Source organism: Palaemon carinicauda, chromosome 7 (genome assembly GCF_036898095.1).
Source record: "Palaemon carinicauda isolate YSFRI2023 chromosome 7, ASM3689809v2, whole genome shotgun sequence".
In the NCBI taxonomy this organism is placed as follows: domain Eukaryota; kingdom Metazoa; phylum Arthropoda; class Malacostraca; order Decapoda; family Palaemonidae; genus Palaemon; species Palaemon carinicauda.
The window spans coordinates 90,198,905-90,220,537 of NC_090731.1; the positions used below are offsets into that span (position 1 = coordinate 90,198,905).

General features: G+C 43.7%; 1 protein-coding gene across 2 annotated transcripts in view; it reads left to right on the forward strand.

Moving 5' to 3' along the window:
- Positions 1-21,633, forward strand: part of LOC137643963 (protein YIPF1-like) — a 197,066-nt gene that overhangs the window by 166,841 nt on the left and 8,592 nt on the right. For both annotated transcript variants that reach the window (XM_068376785.1, XM_068376784.1), the window contains 2 exons: positions 8,317-8,471; positions 20,419-20,601. In XM_068376785.1, coding sequence (XP_068232886.1) covers positions 8,317-8,471; positions 20,419-20,601 — 338 coding nt within the window. The remainder of the gene's footprint in view (positions 1-8,316; positions 8,472-20,418; positions 20,602-21,633) is intronic.

The window sequence follows — 21,633 nt, forward strand, 5'->3', positions numbered from 1 at the left end:
TCTCTTATAAACCACTAAAAAGCTGCTAAAAGTGATTATATATCACTGCTATACTGAACTTGTACAAAATTCAATATTATTATGTCACTCATAAACTCCACTTTCATAATGAAAAAGGCACTAGAAAAAATTATACTGTATATCAGTAGACTTCATTAACATAACAATTAAGTAATATTTCCATCAGAACCATCAATAATACAATATAAATGGGCACCTTGGTCACAATAAGCCAGGAGGCTAAACCTTTCTAGGACTAGTGACAAATCCTGTTTTGAAATATTGACCACATGGTCGAATGATTTTCACCTACAATTTCCTTTAATATCAACCACTCTAATTTCAGTTATGTCACCATAAAACAAATTAATTTAGCCATGCTATTTTAAGCTTTCAGAGACTTGCCATAATTAGTGGTAGTGTGGGTGTGTAGGTGCAGGAGCGATTCTTAGCAGATGTTGCCTGTATAAGGGTTGACCAGATATTGACTCGCTAAGCCATTGTTTTCCACACTTCCAAACATTAGGATTATCTAATTGGTTAAGTAGAGACCTCAAGTGAGCTGCTATTGGCAGACACCATATGGCGTTATGTATGATATACAGGTTGCGTTTATTAGACTTGTAAAGAGGGCAAAAAGTGTATCATGTACTGGTTACTTGCCTGCTAAAGGGTTAAGAAATTTTATCGTATTGGAATTTTTGTATTTTTTATTAGAGTGATATACTGTACTTTGTTTTACATTATTATTGATAGTTTTTCCTATTGATAATTCCCAGACTAGATGATTATGATTCATCAGTTGATCCAGGTTTAGACTTTGTTATTACTTATTTAAGAATTCCATGAAAATACTTTGTGTTTGAGATGTTAAAGCATTTCTCTGGTGTTGTCTCATACTTATCAGCTACTATAGGATATAGCTGTTAAACATCAGTTAACCCGTTGGCATATTTTCAGATTAGAGATTTGAACCCATACTGAAATTTATTCCTTTACAACTTTCAGTCATGTGTATGACTGAAATATGCTTATTTGATATAGCTGCTGAATGTTAACAGTTGTCAAGTTATTATTTGCAAATCTTAGCATCATCTCTCTTTATCTTTTAATTCTTATCTTAGGCTATATGTGTGGTTTCAAAATATCATGCTCTAAATTTTATAACTTAATAAGGCAAGATCCTTGAGAACTGCCACATGAGTGCACAAATTTTAAACACAATACTTACCTGGTAGTTATGTATACTGTATAGCTTACGTCCCTGACGTCACGACAGAAAAATTAAAAAACTCGCGCCAATCGGCGATTGGATAGCCAGGTGTACCACCTGTGCGCCCCTAGCGAGGTATCTAGAAACCATCCCATGGATATCCATATTTTTCCTGTCGCCTCAGCGATAACATCGATGGAATTTTTACTCACTGTAATCTGTATATTACATTTATTTTGGTGATGTACAATTTACTTTTAACCTTCGCTGATTGGATATTGTTTTTACTGAGTGTTAGTGTTTTAAAATCGTGTGTAGACTTCACACAGATAGGTTGGGAGTTCTTTCCCCCTACTGTAAAACTAACGTAAACACTCTTTGAATCATGATGGCGGACATCGTTTCCGCCAAATCTATGACGTCACACTCGTGTGACGTAAGCTATTGCGTCACAATTGTGTGACGTAAGCTATTGCGTCACAATTGTGTGACGTAAGCTATTGCGTCACAATTGTGTGACGTAGCTACATAGTACTACGTAGTATGTTGATACTCTTTTCTTTGCACTCGTAAAGAATGAAAGAATTCTTACTTTTAATAAGTATTTTACTTGTAATATAAAAGACTATATTAATTCTAAGGAAATTTTTGTCTTTTTAGTATTCGTTCCATTGATCACCGATCTATTTTTTAAGTTTAATAGAATAGCGTATTGTTAATTTTTGCGCTGCGCAGTCTCATGACAATCGATTCGGTTCCAACAATTCTTGGATATCGTTGTTTATTTGTTGGGATTCCAGTATTTTTCATATATTCACGTTTATGTTCCAATTGAAAGTGTAGTAAACTGCTATTTTTGGAACCCTTTTTAAGGGTTGTTTACTTATATATACGTGATCACTATATCTGTTCATTTTAAACATTTATTTTATAATGAAAATAAAATTGTTTAGCGTAGCAAATCATTATTTTGGGGAATCCTTAAGAATAAGGGTGGTTGACGTATATATATGTGCTATTCCTATATCTGTTCATTTGAATCATATAACATTTATCTGGCGCCTAGTCTTTCATTCCCGGTAGCTATTAGTTTCTACCGGGTAAGTATATATACTTTTAACTTTACGTGACGTCGTACGTCCTCCTGGACGAGCGTCCTACGGGTTGTGGCGTCGAACGTCCTTCAGGTTGTGACGTCGAACGTCCTCCGGGTTGTGTCGTCGAGCGTCCTCCGGGTTGTGACGTCGAGCGTCCTCCGGGTTGTGACGTCGAGCGTCCTCCGGGTTGTGACGTCGAGCGTCCTTCGGGACGTGACGTCGAGCTGATATCCATATGCCATATGTAATGGACGGTTTAGTGTGTTCAAATATTTATTTTACAATAAAAAATATCAGTGTAATTTTTTATTAAAATAATTTGTTACAATTTGTATGAACAAGAAATGAACGATTTTGCATTCTTTTTCAAGCCCTTGGCTGAGAGTAAGAACTCTCACATGGGCAGGGCTTAGTCTTTTGTGTAAGAGCGTAAAGTGCAAGTTTCAGTGCTAAATTTTAACCGTACACGCCGAGCAGCATAATGTAGATCATTTTGCTAGATCGCTCGGCGCCTAGTCTCTCAGGACGTTCGGCGCCTCGTCTTTCAGGACGTTTGGCGCCACGTCTTACAAGAATAACATATATAGACACGGATTTTTGTCCCAGAGTGCCAGTCGGCCATGAGAACCCTCTGAATGGAACTCGTTTAACCGTACGCGCCGAGCAGCATAATGTAGATCATTTTGCTAGATCGCTTGGAGCCTAGTCTTTCAGGATGTTCGGCGCCTCGTCTTTCAGGACGCTCGGCGCCACATCTGACAAGAATAACCTTCATAGACACGGTTTTTTGTCCCAGAGCGCCAGTCGGCCATGAGAACCCTCTGAATGGAACACTTTTTACAGTACGCGCCGAGCACATAATGTAGATCATATTGCTAGATCGCTTGGTGCCTAGTCTTTCAAGATATTCGGCGCCTCGTCTTTCAGGACGGTCGGCATCACGTCTTCTAGAATAACCTATATAGACACGGTTTTTTATTTCAGAGCGCCAGTCAGCCATGAGCACCCTCTGAACGGAATTCTTTTAACCGTTCGCGCCGAGCAGCTTAAGGTAGATAATTTTGTAGATCGCTCGGCGCCTAGTCTTTCAGGACATTCGGCGCCTCTTCTTTCAGGACACTCGGCGCCACGTCTTATAAGACGCTCAGCGTCACGACTGTCAGGACGATTGGCGCCTCTTACATATTCCATTCTTACTCGTTCGACGTCTAACATCCAGCATGAGGCATGACATTGATCATGAGAACCTCAGGCTTTGTGATGACACTAGTCGATTCGAATGTTGAGATCACCGATCTCTTCTTTCATAGACACTTTTAAGAATGCGAAGTTCCTCAAAGTCGAGCGTCTACCCTTACAGCAACGCAGCAACAGAGGCGATGTTCTGGCTTTCTTTGACACCAGTGGTCAGGACCTTTACCAGACGTGTTCTGTTAAACGTCGAGCGTCGTCCTAGTCGCGAGCGTCCTCCTAGTCGCGAGCGTCCTCCGGGATGTGAAATTTAGCACAACATCACTACGTACTGCCGTTAGTTCTTTGTCAGAAGACATTGAGCATTTTTCTTCTTAAATTTTTTTTAGTTATCAGAAGGAGAGGATCCTTAGTCCGTTCGTCCTTCAGTTGTTTAAGGAACTCATGAAAGTTTTTTGTAATGAGTTTCCAGACTATTTTGCACCTGTCGCTCCACTTTAGCCTTCCTCTGAATTCACTTGGGAAGGCGTCGAGAAATCTCTCTTTTTACCAAGATGGTTCTTACCAGGTATTCAATGGAGCTTTAAGGATGTTTTGAGACTAAATGGTGTCTCAGAAGGACCAAGGATAGGCAGCTTTCGTTTTTTCCTTCGAATAGTCTGTCCTCTAGATCTTGTAACTGGTATTCAACTTTAGTTGGAATTCAAGAAGTCAGAGGTGTTCGTTTCAGCCTCTTGGGGTTGCATCCTTTCAGAAATAGAATTTCTTTGCACATCTCTGTCTTCCTCTCTTTCTTAGTAGGGTTAATCTGAGAGTTTCATCTGAGTTACCCAAATGCCACCTAAGATTTGGTTTCAGATTCGGCAAGAAAGGTTTTTCATCTATCCTTCTTTAGCCGCAAATCAAAGGAAGGATCTCCTTTTCTGAATTTTTCTCAGGCTTTTCGAGGAAGACTTTCAGCAGGATAGCTACCAGACTCGATGAACAGGGCAAAGACGTCATATGTCCTCCTGGTCGCGAACGTCCTCTGGGTAGTGACGTGACGTCGAGCGTCCTTCGGGACTTGATGTCGAGCTGATAGTTATTAAAACAGAGTTTGACTGCTTTCGCCTTCAGACAGTAGAAGCCATACTTTACTATTTCTGGCAATCATTGGGAGAAGTCAGGAGCAGACCTTGGTCAGTTTTTCTTCTGAAAGAGGAGTACTTTTTTCTTTTTTTATGGAAACCTCCTTTAAGTTTACCTCCATAGACCTCCCTCCCAATTCTAGAGAGGAGTCTAGAGTCCGACTGTGTGTGTCTTGATCTTAACTCCGCCCCGATATTGTTCACGTATCTAATGCTTATGTAACAGTCTACTGCACTCAAGATCTGAGCCTCCCGGTTTAGGGAAGATTGGCTTCTCAGGACTCATTCTTCCTTTCTCCATGTTGGATCTTCAGATAACGTTGAGCCTTTTTGAAGAATTGGATCTTCTTGTCTACAAGACGAGTTTCCTCTGACCCCATCTCAAAATGGGGATTCAGGGTCTAGTTTTTTTCAGGCTTTTACGTCTCACCTTAGAACAGTGCAAGCCATCTTGAATCTTTATTTGAGATCCTTCATTTATCTCTATTCTTCCTCGTTTTCCTAGACCAGGGCTCGTTTCCCGGCCAGTAGGAAGCTAGAAGTTGTTATCCTTTTGTGATATTTCTTCGTCCTCTCCTTTTCATCCTCAATCTTTTTGGGATAAAGAGAAGATCTTGAGTCCTTATGCGTCTTTTTCGGATGCTATAAGATGCCTTCAGTGGTGGAACGATCCAGTCTATTCCAGTAGGTTCCAACCAGGAATCAGGCGTCCTCCAGGAGGTCTCCCCTTTTTTGAACAAAGGACCTTAGGCCTTGTGTTGTGTTCCGTCACTCGACTTCGAAGTGCAAGCAACACTGAACTGTTGGCAAGTCAATGCCGATTTACCACAGCATTTGTTTTCTTTACGGGACAGCGAGGAGTCTTTTCTCTGGGCAAGGAGAAGAATGTATCCTTCTGTAAAGTTCATTCAGGGGGAAAAGAAGTTTGGCAGACTATCTCAACTGGAGAATGGACTCTCCATCGAGAAGTCTGCAAGAATTTGTGGCGACTTTAGTGTCGTCCTTGTATAGAACTTTTCACAGAGATTCTGGAGTGGATAATGGACCCTCCTAGGAGTCTTCCTTTTAGAGTAATTTTTCTCAGACTCCTCCCTTGGAAAAGTACTTTATATAGGAGCTTTAAAGACTTCTACCACCAGGATTTATCAATCCATATGGGAGGTTTTAGAGAATGGTTCAGAATCAGCCCTGTTTTCTCTTCCAGTATATCTACAGCTTATTTGCTGTTTTCCTGTTGTTACTTCGAAGTAAGCGCATTTGTGCATCTTCTTCCATCAAAGGATGCAGGAGTGTGTTTACGACTGTAGTCAGGCACAGTATCTTGCCTTTCGATTGATAAAGTCCTACAGGAACTTCTCAAATCGTTTGAAACATCTAATCAACAAGGACTCGCCAGTTTGGAGTCTAGATATAACCCTGAAGTTCCTTATGAGTGACAAGCTTGTCCACTTGCATTCTTCTTCATTTTTAGAACCTCACGATGAATTCTTGTTTTGTTAGTCCCACGACAACTAAAAGTATCAGTGGATTCATGCGTTTTGTAAAACGTTGGCTTTCGAGATAACGAAGCTATCTGTTCATTGCAGTTAGGTTTTCTCATCGAGAATGACCACCTTTCTCAACCTTGATCCAAGGCTTTTGAGTTTGCGACTTTCGGATATGGTTGGAGAAGTGTTGGAGCGAGTAAGAACCCTGTAGTTCTTCCTGGGCAGATTGAAAGAGTTACGAGCAAGTCGAAGCTCTTTGGGGCTCGATTAAGTAACCCTCGTTACAGATGTCAAGAATGTCCTTTCATTTTTCATCAGACTCTTATAGGAGAGGCTTGTGCGATTTACAGTGAGACTTGTCTCTAATTTTTTAGAAGGTCAAGACACATGACGTTAGTGCTGTAACAACTTCAGTGGCCTTCAAGCAGAATGGATTGTGACAGAGCTTTTTGGACACAACCTTTTGGAAGAGTAAATCTTTGTTCACTTCACACTTTTTGAATCATGTCCAGACTCTTTATGAGGACGGATACACTCTGTGACCATTCGTAACAGTGAGTGCAGTAGTGGGGAAGGAACCCTCCACTTAGTTCCCATATCCTAATACCTTTTTCTTCTCTTAGAACTTTTATATTTTTATGGTTGTTGTGGCAATTGCGACAGTCGCCCACAATCATTGATTTTAGTCAGATGTTCTATTTGTTCCTTGAGAGCACCCCGGAATAAGGTTATTGGAAGAGGTACTGTCACATAGAGGTTTTTAGACTGGTTTAACAACTCCTAGAGGTCTTCAGCCCCCTGGGTGGATCGCTGGATCTCATAAGGAAAGTGGATATAATGAAAGATTCATTGAAGTCAACTTCCTTATCAGGTACGAACCCTTAAGTTTGTTTATTAACGCTTAAGTAAAATTCCATCTATATCGGCTGTCTCTAACCCTCCACCAAAGGTGTTAATCAGCTATATACATAACTACCAGGTAAGTCTTGTTTAAGAATTTTATTTTCATTATAAAATAAATTTTTGAACATACATACCTGGTAGTTATGTATAATTAAAATCCCCCCCTCCTCCCCTCTAGAGACTAGAGGCATGGAAAATATGGATATCCATGGGATGGTTTCTAGATATCTCGCTAGGGGCGCACAGGTGGTACATTTGGCTATCCAATCGGCGATTGGCGCGAGTTTTTGAATTTTTCTGTCGTAACGTCAGGGACGTAAGCTATATACATAACTATCAGGTAAGTATGTTCAAAAATTTATTTTGTAATGAAAATAACATTTTTACTTAGTGGGTAATTAAACTTCCTTGTGATGATAATGGTAAGGAATTAGATTACTTTAGAAGTTTGTCGTTGCTAATGCTGGAAAGGCTAGCCGAGGAAGTTGAAGATAGTACCAGGTTTATCAGGGCAATTAATACACAAATTTATGATCATTAAAGCTCAGCTCTGAGGCCTGTATTGTTTATCATGAAATTGGAAAATATTTCAAGCAATGCAGAATGGGAGGTCTCTAGGAGCTATGGGTGTAGGGGACTTTAAAGTGAATGGTAGTACTAAAGAATGAGGTCCGAGATATGGCATAAAATTGAAAATCTCTGTAAGCTAGACTGAGCTTGTGGCAATAGAAAAGGAAGTATAGTTAAGTCTAATCAGGAAAGAATTGCAAAATTTAGAGGCAGTAGCATCTCTTTTTAAGCCTAAAATTTAAAAGAATAACTAATTGTGAAGAGATGGTAAAAAAGGGTGTTTTGCTGAGAGGTTAGGCCTAGCAGGAAATATAGATATTCTCCAAAGATTGGTAAGAAATAGAAATTGCTTAGACAAAGTAGAGCTTCCAAATTGAAACAGACAAAAATATATTATTCTTGTATAAGGCCTGTATACTGTGTGTATTTGCAGTGGATACAGGGCCAATTTTAATGAAAAGAGTGAAGATTTTGAAGTGTGAAGTGCTAAAATTTATTCCAGGAGTGTATAGGAAAACTGCTATTTTAAATGAAGAGATTGCTGTTTCCAGAAGTATATTCTAAAAAAAATAAAGATGGTTTGATGTATAATGAGATTGGGAAAGGAACAGTTTGTTAGAATAGTAGAAGGTACTGAAGCAAAAAATAAAGAAGCCTGTGGAAACCTTAAATTCTTAATTCAGTATAGTGAAAACATGACTTAACTGCTTTTCTTTTTTGTTTTTCAGTTACATTAGCTGCAACGGCAATCTTTTCCTATGCATGGCTTGTGCCGCTTGCTATGTGGGGTGTTCTAGTGTGGCGAGGGTCTCGAGCAAAAATCTCTCTTCTAGAACTTCTCTGCATTTATGGTTATTCCCTTGCCATATTCGTCCCGGTTTCAGTAAGTTTCAGGATTGTTAATTTTCACAGAAGGCAGAATAGAGCAGAATTTCTAGAAGATTTCTATTTGAAGATATTTTTATGTCAGTAGAAAATAAACTAAATTGCTGTTTTATTTAGCTATTTTTTTTGGAAGTTTGTTCTTCATCCTTTCTTATTTGCCATATATAAGTGAAAATATGGCAGTAAATTATTTTTCTTTCAAATGATTTTATAATTTTATCCATACACTGAAGAAATATTGGCTTTGTTAGCCTGAAACATGAATTCTCAGTATGCAACCTTACATAAGGCATTAGGCTATGTGACAATGCTTTGTTTATGTATTGTGAACTTTGAAAATTTTGTTTAAGATGGTGATTTGAAAAATGTTAAGCTTTGTTATATTGGAGTTAGATTCAGATTAGAAACTAAGATAATAAAAATTTACCTTATTTATAAAGGCTATCTGCCATTTGCAATTGAAGACTTGTAGAATATTAATAATGATATTAATAGACTGCTAGCCACGAAGGGAAAATATGTCTGTAATTTGGTTGAATTTGTCCATATGTGTTAGAGTTTAGATTTGGATAATTTCATGTTAAACTTTTTGTATTAGTATATTCTAGACTTTTTGGGTGTCAGGGTGTGGTATGTTCCCCTAAGAAATATTGTCTTCGATGTCCCAGGGCCAGTGTATAAACATGCAAAACACGGACTCGGTATGTATGAGACAAACCTACAAGTTCAGGCTTTATTGAATCCAACATAGCACCTCCAGTGCTGAAATCCATCTGACAAATGATAACATGTCATGGCCAAAAACCAATACAGTTGAATCTCCCAACAGCAGGGAAGGGGTGTCCGTTATCGCTGATAATCCGCTGTATCCAAAATATGTGTCCCAAAGCATAAAATCAAGCAAAATCATACCAAATTGTATAGGGTACTGGGCTGCAATATACTGTATACCCAACATCTGGGGTAACAAGGTTTTTTTATGGTTGTTAGACTAGCCGTCCTCCTCCTCCTCTACCTACTCCTCTTTGTGCCAGATATTGTCTCCACTAAAGTATTAGTATTTGTTCTTGGTGGTGAAATGTTATTGTTTTACAGTTGAATTTCAATATTGGAGGTACAGTGACAGATTCATTAATCTGAACCCATGGGTCTCCATTACACATACTGAATATGTGCTTTCCATGTTGATACACTGGCCCTGGGACTAGAAAGACAATATTTCTTTCTGGTACTGTACTTTTGAGTTGTATTGGATTCCCTGTTCTAGCCTTTAAAAGGAAAGTCCTATGGGATCTAGCGGTACCTCCCAAAAAATAGGGTTTACATTCATCGAAATCCCTTTTATACATACATATACCAAGGCACTTCCCCCAAATTTGGGTGGTATCCAACATCAAACAAATGAAACAGAAAAGGGGACCTCTCCTCTCTACGTTCCTCCCAGCCTGACAAGGGACTCAACTGAGTACGGCTGGTACTGCTAGGGTGCCACAGCCCACCCTCCCCCGTTATCCACCACAGATAAAGCTTCACAATGCTGAATCTCCTACTGCTGCTACCTCCATGGTCATCCAAGGCACCGGAGGAAGCAGCAGGGCCTACCGAAACTGCGTCACAATCGCTCGCCATTCATTCCTATTTCTAGCACGCTCTCTTGTCTCTCTCACATCTATCCTCCTATCACCCAGAGCTTCCTTCACTCCATCCATCCACCCAAACCTTGGCCTTCCTCTTGTACTTCTCCCATCAACTCTTGCATTCATCACCTTCTTTAGCAGACAGCCATTTTCCATTCTCTCAACATGGCCAAACCACCTCAACACATTTATATCCACTCTAGCTGTTAACTCGTTTCTTAAACCCGTTCTCACCCTTACTACTTCGCTCCTAACCCTATCTACTCAAGATACACCAGCCATACTCCTTAGACACTTCATCTCAAACACATTCAATTTCTGTCTCTCCGTCACTTTCATTCCCCACAACTCCGATCCATACATCACAGTTGGTACAATCACTTTCTCATACAGAACTCTCTTTACATTCATGCCCAACCCTCTATTTTTTACTACTCCCTTAACTGCCCCCAACACTTTGCATCCTTCATTCACTCTCTGACGTACATCTGCTTCCAATCCACCATTTGATGCAACAACAGACCCCAAGTACTTAAACTGATCCACCTCCTCAAGTAACTCTCCATTCAACATGACATTCAACCTTGCACCACCTTCCCTTCTCGTACATCTCATAACCTTACTCTTACCCACATTAATTCTCAACTTCCTTCTCTCACACAACCTTCCAAATTCTGTCACTAATCGGCCAAGCTTCTCTTCCGCGTCTGCAACCAGTACAGTATCATCCGCAAACAACAACTGATTTACCTCCCATTCATGGTCATTCTCGTCTACCAGTTTCAATCCTCGTCCAAGCACTCGAGAATTCACCTCTCTCGCCACTCCATCAACATACAAGTTAAACAACCACGGGGACATCACACATCCTTGTGTCAGCCCCACTCTCACCGGAAGCCAATCGCTCACTTCATTTTCTATCCTAACACATGCTTTACTACCTTTGTAGAAACTTTTCACTGCTTGCAACAACCTTCCACCAACTCCATATAACCTCATCACATTCCACATTGCTTCCCTATAAACTCTATCATACGCTTTCTCCAGATCCATAAACGCAACATACACCTCCTTACCTTTAGCTAACTATTTCTCGCATAACTGCCTAACTGTAAAAATCTGATTCATACAACCCCTACCTCTTCTAAAACCACCCTGTACTTCTAAGATTGCATTCTCTGTTTTATCCTTAATCCTATTAATCAGTACTCTACCATACACTTTTCCAACTACACTCAACAAACTAATACCCCTTGAATTACAACACTCATGCTCATCTCCCTTACCCTTATATAGTGGTACATTACACGCACAAACCCGATCTACTGGTACCATTGACAACACAAAACATATTAAACAATCTCACCAACCATTCAAATACAGTCACACCCCCTTCCTTCAACATCTCAGCTCTCACACCATCCATACCAGACGCTTTTCCTACTCTCGTTTCATCTAGTGCTTTCCTCACTGCCTCAATTGTAATCTCTCTCATTCTCAACTCCCATCATCAGCACCTCAACACCTGCAACAGCAGTTATATCTGCCTACCTATTAACCTCAACATTCAGTAAACTTTCAAAATACTCCGCCCACCTTTTCCTCACCCCCTCTCCTTCTTATTCTCTTCATATGAATGACCCAATCCCTGACCCCACCTCAGGTCAGCTGCCCTCTTTGCTTCACTTACCTTGCTCTTTACTTCCACATTTTTCTCTCTATATCCACTAACTTCTTGCCACACACATCACTTGCAATCCCAAAAAAAATTTCTTTTACTAACTTCCACTCCTCCTCTAAATTACCAGTTGTTCCGACACAGAGACTTACCTCGAAACACTTTATAGGAGATTACTGGTAAGTCCTCTCCGACGACCAGATTTTTACGTAGTTTCCCCCTACTTCCATGTTCTATACTGTCCTGAATAACGGGAAATAACATGACCTGGGGGCATTGCCCGGGCAGGTCGCCCGTCTTTGAGAAGCTCTCTCCAGTAAGTTTTCTGGTCGGTTCGTGAACACATGTGCTTCACGAAGCTCCTCATACTCCGTGCGATTCCCTTTGTGTTTGGTTCCACGTGCTTCCCACGTGATCGGGATCTCAGTGTGTGTTTAGTACTTTTACTACGTGCTTTAGATTTCGCTCCCTTGTGCTTCCCTAGTGTTTTAGTGCTTTTCCTTTGTGGCTTGCTTGTGTCTACGGCCCTTTGTGTTGCGTTATGGAACGCGTTCGCCGTTGTCCTGGGCCTAGGGCCGGTAGATCATGCGGGGCTTTTCTGTCTAAGCCCGAGGTTGACCCGCATACTTTGTGTACCTCGTGTAGGGGTAAAGCTTGTTCGCCGTCGGATAAGTGTTCCGAATGTGCCGATTGGCCCGAGGTCCAGTGGATAAAATTCCGTACCAAAAAGAAGAAGGCATCGAAGAAGTCCCCTAGGAAGACTAGCGTTTCTTCCCCTGCGACTTCAGCAGGAGAAGGGTCAGGTAGGGTACATCCGCCTTCCCCTACCCAAAGTAAGGGGCGAGGTAAGTCCAGGGAGAACATGCAGTTGGCTCCTCTTTCCCAAGAGAGGGAATTTGTGGGCGGTCCTTCGTTGGCCAAGGCAAGTCAGGCGACCGTAAGTGAGTGTAGTGGGGGTCCGGGGGACGTGGCTCTCTCTCATAAGGGCCACGTCTCGTCGGGGGACCCCATGTGGTCTAATAGTGTCCCTTTTTCTTCGTCAGGTTCCTGGGTGGAAGTTCCAGGGGCATCAGCGACGAGTGGTGGCGTCGGCAGAGAGGAGTCCCCGCAAGAAGATCCATTGGCTTGGGACGTGCCGAGGACTCCGATGAGGTCCCCACTGGACATGGAGGAATGCCTTGGCGAGGCCTTCCCCGGTTTGGCGGGCCCGTCGGGATGGTTGCCGCCGAAGACTTCGCTACAGGAGAGTCTCCCCATTCCTTCTCCGTCAGGGGTACGGCGTAGCCCCAAGAAAACGCAGTCACGTGCTAGGTCACGATACGGGGGTCAGTCTTTCTCGTCAGGACGTGACTCTTCGGATTCGTCAAGCAGTGAACGGAGGAGACGACAGAGGAGGAAACGAGATCGGTCGGTGCGGAGGAACTCCCCTTTGCGGTCTCCCACAAGATCTCGGGACAGGGTGAGTCCCAGTTCCCCTCCTCCCAAAAGCAGGAGAACAACCCCCCCAGTAGGGACGTGGAAACGAGGTCGGTCTGTGCGGAAGAACTCCCCTTCGCGGTCTCCCACAGGATCTCGGGACAGGATGAGTCCCCGTTCCCCTACACCCAAAAGCAGGAGACCAGTCTCTCCGAAAGGGAGGTGGGTGTTCGTCCCAGAGAACAACTTTAAAGTCTTTTCCAAGCCTATTGGTTCGACACATGAGCGGGCAGGAGACAGTCCCCCTAGAAGGACCTCCACGTGCCGCGTCAGGGAATCACCAGATGAGCGAAGGGCTACATCTTGCAGGCCTAAGACCCGTCCTGGAGACGTTTATCCCGCCCAGCGCAGGGGGCCGTCGTCTAGGCCGGGCAGCCTCGACAGGTCTCCCCATCGAGACCCCAGAAGGGGAAGGACACCTCCGTCGAACTATCTCACGGAGGACACCGTTTCACCGAAAAAGGCCACGAAGAGGAGAGGGACGGCGGACGTCGAAGGTAAAGGGAACCGTGGACCCCGCCATCACGGCAGAGACCGAGATCACGATTCGCCCCGTCGGTCGGAAGGAGGGGAGGGCGAGTCGGCGGTGACGGAGGACTCAGCGTACAGGAGAGTCCTTGCCTTAATTAGGGGTTATAACAACCTTATAGAACCCGCCACTCAAGAGGAAGAACCCTGGACTTCAGGCCTGAACAAGTTCATAGCGGTCCCCGCCCAGAAAAAGTCCTCTCTCTCTCTTCCCTAGGCCAGTAACGTGGGGATTGGAAAGACTCACATTGATAAGGTCATATCCCGCAATAGCGACTCCTGCAGGGGTCACAGCTCAGCAAAGCTCCTACAGGGTTTGAAGTCGCAGACGAAATACTACTCTTTAGAAAATAGGCCGACCGGTGCGTGCAAGACCGAGGAAACCATAGACATCCTGTGCCAGGGCATCTCCGACGGGAGGGCATCGGCAGCATCTACCTTCTTCTCCCCTTCCGAGTCGGCAATGATGGAGGAGATGTCCAAGGACTTAGTTAATGTGGCCTCCTGGCTGGATTGGTGGGCCACCACCCTAGTAGGCACCCAGATTCCTACAGACTCCATGGAACCTGCAAAACGGGAGGCTCTGAATGAGTTGCTGGGGTCAGGTAGCCGCGCCCTTAAATTCCTGACCTTTAAGTCTTTGGCTCTCTCCGCAAACTGGATTCTCCGGAGAAGAGACGCCCTAGTCAAGAACCTTCCCATTAAGATTCCTGACAGGGAAGCTAAAGCCTTGAAGACCTGCTCCGTCTGGGGGGAGCAGCTTATTCCGACGAAGAAGACGGAAGAGGTCGTGGAGAAGTTGGCCAAAAAGAGGGAGCTACCTACCCTGAAGCCACAGACGGCACGCCGCCCCATCTTCAGGAGGCCAGTGACAGAAGTACCCATGGCCGCGCGTACCACACCAACTCAAGGAAGGAGGGAACCCTCGTCAGGACAGTGGTCTTCCTCTGTGGTTCCCCCCCGAAGAGGTTCATCTTCTAACCCCCCAACGTATAGGTCTTCTTTCTACTCCTCCAGGAGGGGGAGAACAGGCCGTTCTTCCCGTAGGAGATAAGATGGGAGGCCCCCCTCCCCTGCCCAAGCCTCAGGTAGGGGGATGCCTCAGACTCACTTGGCAAGCATGGAAGCTCCACGGAGCAGATCCGTGGACAGTTACAGTACTAAAGGAGGGCTACAGGATCCCCTTCATGGAAGAGACACCCCCCCTAGTTCCAGCAACGCAGGCAGACTGGTTGGTGCCCAAGGACCTGGCGAAGAGGGCAGCGTTGGACGAAGAAGTCAAGACGTTGCTGCAGAAGGGAGCTTTAGAAACAGTGACATTCCCGGGTCCGGGGTTCTACAGCCGCCTGTTCCTAGTGGAAAAAGCGACAGGAGGGTGGAGACCTGTAATAGACCTGTCAGCCCTCAACAGGTTTCTCAGGAAAGTGACCTTCAAAATGGACACTCCAAGAACGGTCATGGCGTCCTTGAGAGAGGGTGACTTTATGATTTCTATAGACCTCAAGGACTCCTACTTCCAAGTGCCCATTCATCCGTCGAGCAGGAAGTTTCTCTGGGTCAAGTGGGGTACCCAGGTGTTACAATTCAAGGCCCTATGCTTCGGTCTTTCAACAGCCCCCCAGGTATTCACGAGGGTCTTTACGACGGTCTCCATATGGGCCCACGAACGGGGCATTCGACTCATCAGGTACCTGGACGACTGGTTACTCCTTTCATCCTCAAAGGAAGACTTGAAACAACAGGGCGAAGATCTTCTTCAATTGTGCAAGACCCTGGGCATCGTGGTCAACTTGGAGAAATCACAGCTAACCCCATCCAACAGGAGGACGTACCTTGGAATGGTCCTGGATTCGTTACAGGTCAAGGCATTCCCAACCACGGAAAGGCTGGACAACCTGGATCGAGTGCTCCGGCCCTTCCTTCTGGGTCGCCCCAGAAGAGCGCAGGATTGGCAAAGGTTGGTAGGGCACCTGGTGTCCCTAGAGAAGCTGGTACCTCACGGGAGACAGAACTTAAGGGTGGTTCAATGGAACCTGAAAGAACATTGGAACCAGAAAAGTTCCCCGGACATTGTGGTTCCTCTCCTTCAGGAGTCCAGGAAGGCCTTGGAATGGTGGCAGGATCGGTCGAACACCCTAAGGGGGATGCCACTGTCCTCCCAACCTCCGGAGGTTCTTCTCTTCACGGACGCATCGAAGGACGGGTGGGGAGCCCATCTCCGGGAAAAGACAGCAAAGGGGGCGTGGTCAGAGGGGGAGAAATCCCTACACATAAATATCCTGGAAATGAGAGCGGTCCAAGAAGCCTGCAACCACTTCGAGGAGGACATGAGAGGGCATTCGGTGGCCCTAATGTCAGACAATGCAACGGTGGTGGCTTACGTGAAGAAGGAGGGGGGACTGAGATCAAAAGAGTTGTGCGAACTAGCCCTTCAAATCCTAAAATGGGCGGAACAGAAGGACGTCATCCTGACGGCAAGGTTCATTCCAGGGAAGAACAACGTCCTAGCAGACGGCCTCAGCAGAGTGGGGCAAGTGGTAGCAACAGAATGGTCCCTACACCCACAAGTGGCAAGCTACATTATACAGATGGGGGATCTCCGGTAATGGATCTGTTTGCAACAAGGTTGAACGCGCAACTCCCCGTATTTTGTTCTCCCGTCCCAGATCCGAAGGCGGCAATGGAAGACGCCTTTCAGCACAAGTGGGACGGACTGGACGTGTACGCCTTCCCCCCCTTCTCCCTGATAAGGCAGGTCCTCAACAGAGTAAGGGCAGCAACCAACCTAAGGATGACTTTGGTAGCGCCTTGGTGGCCGGAGAGAGAATGGTTCGCGGACCTAAGGAACCTCTCCGTCCTACCTCCTTGGCCTCTACCCGGCAGGTCAGACCTATTAAAACAACCTCACTTTCAGCGGTTTCACAGAAACCCGCAAGCCCTTCGTCTTCACGCCTGGAGATTATCCAGCGGCTCCTGAAGAAGCAAGGGTACTCCGGCAAGACAGCCAGGAGGATGTCGCTATACCTGAGGAAATCATCCACAGCCGTCTACCAGTCTAAGTGGGCGGTATTCGTGAAGTGGTGCAGGGACAAGAAGATAGAGCCCTTGGAAGCGTCAGTGCCCGTGATAGCCGACTTCATGGTTTATCTCAGGGACAAGTTAGACATGTCAGTTCCAGCGATCAAGGGAGTTCGGGCGGCTCTGGGTCAAGTCTTTCTTCTCAAGGTCATAGATCTCGGCTCCTCCAGGCATATCTCCATGCTTATCAGAGCGTTCGAACAATCATGCCCCCCTTCCGCCCCTAGAATCCCGAGTTGGGACTTAGCGCGAGTCCTAGATATGTTACGGAAACCACCATTCGAGCCCTTAAAGGACATTGATGACAAGAATCTCACGCTCAAGGCGGTCTTCTTGCTAGCATTAGCCTTGGCTAAGAGGGTGGGCGAGCTACACGGACTGTCATTCGAGGTGGAACACACTAGGGGATGGAAGGAAGTAACCTTTAAGTTTGTCACATCCTTCGTCGCCAAGACTCAGAACCCCTCGGTGTGGGATCCGAGGTTTGAGAGTTTTTCGATTCCGGCAATCCCGAATAAAGGAAACCCGGAGGACCTAAAATTATGCCCGGTCAGGACTATTAGGAAATACCTTAAGAGAACGGCAAACCTCCGCCCGTCTATCAAGAATCTCTTCGTCTCATGGGGAAAAATAAAGAAAAACATATCCAAAAATACGGTTTCGTTCTGGCTCAGGAAAGTGATCACGCAAGCCTACTTAAAACAAGGTCTTCCTACACCGGGGAAACCCAGAGCTCACGATGTTCGGGGCATTAGCACCTCTCTAACGTTCGAAAAGAACATGTCAGTAGCGCAGGTTCTTCGAGCTGGAACTTGGTCCAACCAGTCGACCTTCACCGCACATTATCTCAAGGACTGTACGAGAAAGTCTCTAGACGGGTTTTCTATCGGGCCGGTCATCTCAGCCCTGCATTCGGTTTGACGGCTCAAGCCCCAGGCTCAATCACGAAACATAAAGTATCTAGACACAAGGAGCCGAGTTCTATTTTCCCCCCTTTTCTAACTTTCTCGTACCGTCAGTCGTCATCAAGAAATATCGCTCATTACACAAGACGAAAATTCGCCATATCAAGCACAACGAAGATATTGCAGAAGGGTAAGTGTTATATCACACTTAATGAGTCTTTTACGTAGTTTTCCCTACTGTCCATCGGGGTCAGGGCTAAAGGGCACTCCCCCCTCCTAAGGTGTAAGTCTCCTATAAAGTGTTTCGAGGTAAGTCTCTGTGTCGGAACAAATCACAAATTTTAAGTAATTTGTATTTTTCCTAACAATACTTACTGAAGAAACACTTTCGGTTTAGGGCCCCCCCAACCGTCCCCGCAGTGCCCTACTGACCTCGTGGTATTGTTCATTACATAAAACTTACTGGAGAGAGCTTCTCAAAGACGGGCGACCTGCCCGGGCAATGCCCCCAGGTCATGTTATTTCCCGTTATTCAGGACAGTATAGAACATGGAAGTAGGGGGAAACTACGTAAAAATCTGGTCGTCGGAGAGGAGTTACCAGTAATCTCCTATAAAGTGTTTCTTCGGTAAGTATTGTTAGGAAAAATACAAATTACTTAAAATTTGTGATTTTCTCTTACTTTCACTTCGTCATATGCCATTTTCAACCTTTCTTGATATTTACTTTTTACCCCCGGTTTTATTAGCTCTTCAACCCGCACTAGCTCCCTTTTACATCCACCTACTTTATTCCCCCACTCTTTTGCTACAACTAATTTTCCTTCCACCAAAAAATGATCAAACATACCGTTAGCCATACCCTTAAACACGTGCACGTCTTTCAATCTTCCAAACATTCTTTTAGTTATCAACACATAATCCATTAACGACCTTTCTACCACTCTTCCATTTGCCACTCTTACCCATGTATACTTGTTTTTTTCTTTTTTTTTTTGAAAAAGCTAGAACTTATCACCATCTCTTGCTCAACACACATATCTACCAGTCTCTCACCACTCTCATTTTCACCTGGTATGCCATACTTCCCAATGACACCTTCTAACTCTCCAGTGCCCACTCTCGCATTTAAGTCACCCATGACAACTACGTAATTCCTTCTACCCAGTCCTTCTACACACCTAGTTAATCCATTCCAGAACTCATTCCACTTTTCTTCACTTTTCTCACAACCTGGCCCATACGCACTGACAAAAGCCCAGCATTCCCTACCCAACTTAACCCTTACCCACATTAACCTAGATGATATCTCCTTCCATTCCACTAGTTTACCTGTCATCCATTCACTCAGCAATAAAGCCACACCTTCTCTTGCTCTTCCCCTTTCAATCCCAGACACTCTACCAGACATTTCACCAAACATCACCTCACCTTTCCCTTTTATCTTTGTCTCACACAAAGCCAATATATCCATCCTTCTATTCCTAAACATACTTCCTTATCGTACTACATCCACGCACATTCAAACACCCCAAAACTAGAGTGCGGGGAGCAGTTACTCTCCCCCCAGCTCTACCTCTTTGATGTCTCACAGGATTATAATACAGGAGAGGGGGTTCCCAGCCCCCTCATCTCGTCCCTTTTAGTCGCCTCTTACGACACGCAGGGATGCGTTGGCGCTATTCTAATTGTTTTTATGCCCCTGCGGCCACAGGGGGCATAAATTTGTGTAGAATTGGTTTTTCAAATACTCCAGATTCTAATACAGTAATACCCCACTCTACATTGTTAATTGGTTCCGAAAGACCTGACTTAAGTCCGATTTTTGCCATTATAAGGTGACAAATGATCCCTACACAAGTACTGAACACTAAAAATTACTTAAAACCTACTATCATTTTATAAAAATCAGATGCAGTACATATATTAATCAGTTTCCATGAGAAGTACAGTAATGTAAAATACATCACTTCATCGTTATTGTATGACATAGAAACTGAGATAAGGATGGGTAAACGGAGTGGCTTTTATTTTTCTTAGTACTTCAGGATGAGCAACATAAAGTCGAAACTGGCGTATGCTGAACTGATGTGAAGAGGGATATTACTATAATACCTGTCAAATCTCAATTTTTTTTTTTATTTCCTGATACCTGTAATTTTGGATATTAATTCCCCTGAAAACTTAACAACCTGCCTCATTCAACTCTTTCAGAGGAAATTTTTTTTTCAAGAAATATTAGATAAGAGTCACGTTACAGGGGCTCCTGTAGTCATTAAGATGTATGTTATAAAAGAGCATTTGTTAGTACAATTTAGTAATATATATCAAATATAGAAATATTTTGTTTTGCAGTTACTGGAAAAGACAATACAGTGTAATATATTATTACACTGCTATGGATGAAATGATTTACCTCTTGGGTAATTTCTTTCCAGGAAAGATTTCATTGATGCCATTCTTAGGTTTAAAGCTAATTGGTTTTCATGCCTATATACCTTTTAAATAAATATGTAGCTATTAAATTAATATAAAATGATTAAATCACAGTTGTTCATTAAATTGGTATTTAACATGGTTTTTAAATATTTTTCTTTATCTCTCTTTGTTAAAAATATTCATATTTGCCTTATCTATGTTACAGATATTATGGATTGTTCCACAGCCATGGTTTAAATGGTGTCTTGCTATTGTAGCACCCGTTCTCAGTGGTAGTGTACTTGTACGCACCGTGTGGCCCTCGCTATCACATGATGCAAAGCAGGTTGCCATTGGCATAGCTGTATTCATCTTGGTTCTCCATGCAACTCTTGCCCTAGGATTTATGGTGAGCTCTCATTTTGTTGAATCAGTAGAATAGGTGTGGTTTTATCAAATATAATCCTTTTGTTTACATTTCACATATCTTTTGTGTTGCACAAAGGATTCATCGAACAGTGTAATAGGTCTCTTCCCAGAAATAGATTTTTACTTCGTCAAAATCCCTTTTCTGGGTCGACCTGTGACGACCGGTGAAAATGTACCAGAGAATGCCTTCCAATCCCAAAAAGTAATAACATAATGAGGAGAATACAAACACCATGTAAGACAATAATATAATATAATACTGTAAGTAAACATAAAATTACAAACTAGCCAAAGGACATAGGGAATGTAAGGCTAAATAAATATGAAGACAAGGAAACATCTGAGTGTCCAAACGCAAAAGGCATCAAATCTTACATGTCTAAGCATATCTAAACCTTAAAGGAACGGTAAATACAATAACAGTTAAACCATAGGAATTAAACATGGTAAATATCTTAGGGCTAACGAACCACCCAGGAGAGTGGCGACGTGGTGTGAGTGGCGGGTAGGAGGGAGAAGAGAAGAGATGGAAGAAAGGAAGAAGAGGAGATTAATGGGGAGAGATAAGACTCCCCGCTGCAACCGTTGGGTATTTAAGGGCCTGTAAGTTCTTGAGATAGTGGCGTTTGAAAACCATAGGAGATTTCCAACCCGTATATTTTTTAAGGTCATCAAAGTCCATGTTCTGGAAGTAATTGATGGAGGTAGCTACTGACCGTATATCATGAGCATGGGGAAATGATTCCGGATTAGCATGTTTAATGAAGTTGAGGATTTGTTGTCTGATACCTTGAATGGAAATAGTACCTCCTTGTTCCCTGATAAACAAGGGGCCAGACAAGCGGGTGGCAGTTCTAGCTAAAAAGGCCCTGACAGTAGTGACTGGACACAGAGAAGGATCCTGTGGAAGAGGGATAATCTTCCAAGGGGACCACCTATTTTGCGGACCCTCATTTTTAGCTAGGAAAGCTCTGTCTGGAGAAAGGAGTACTTCGCCTGAAGGGAGGAAATT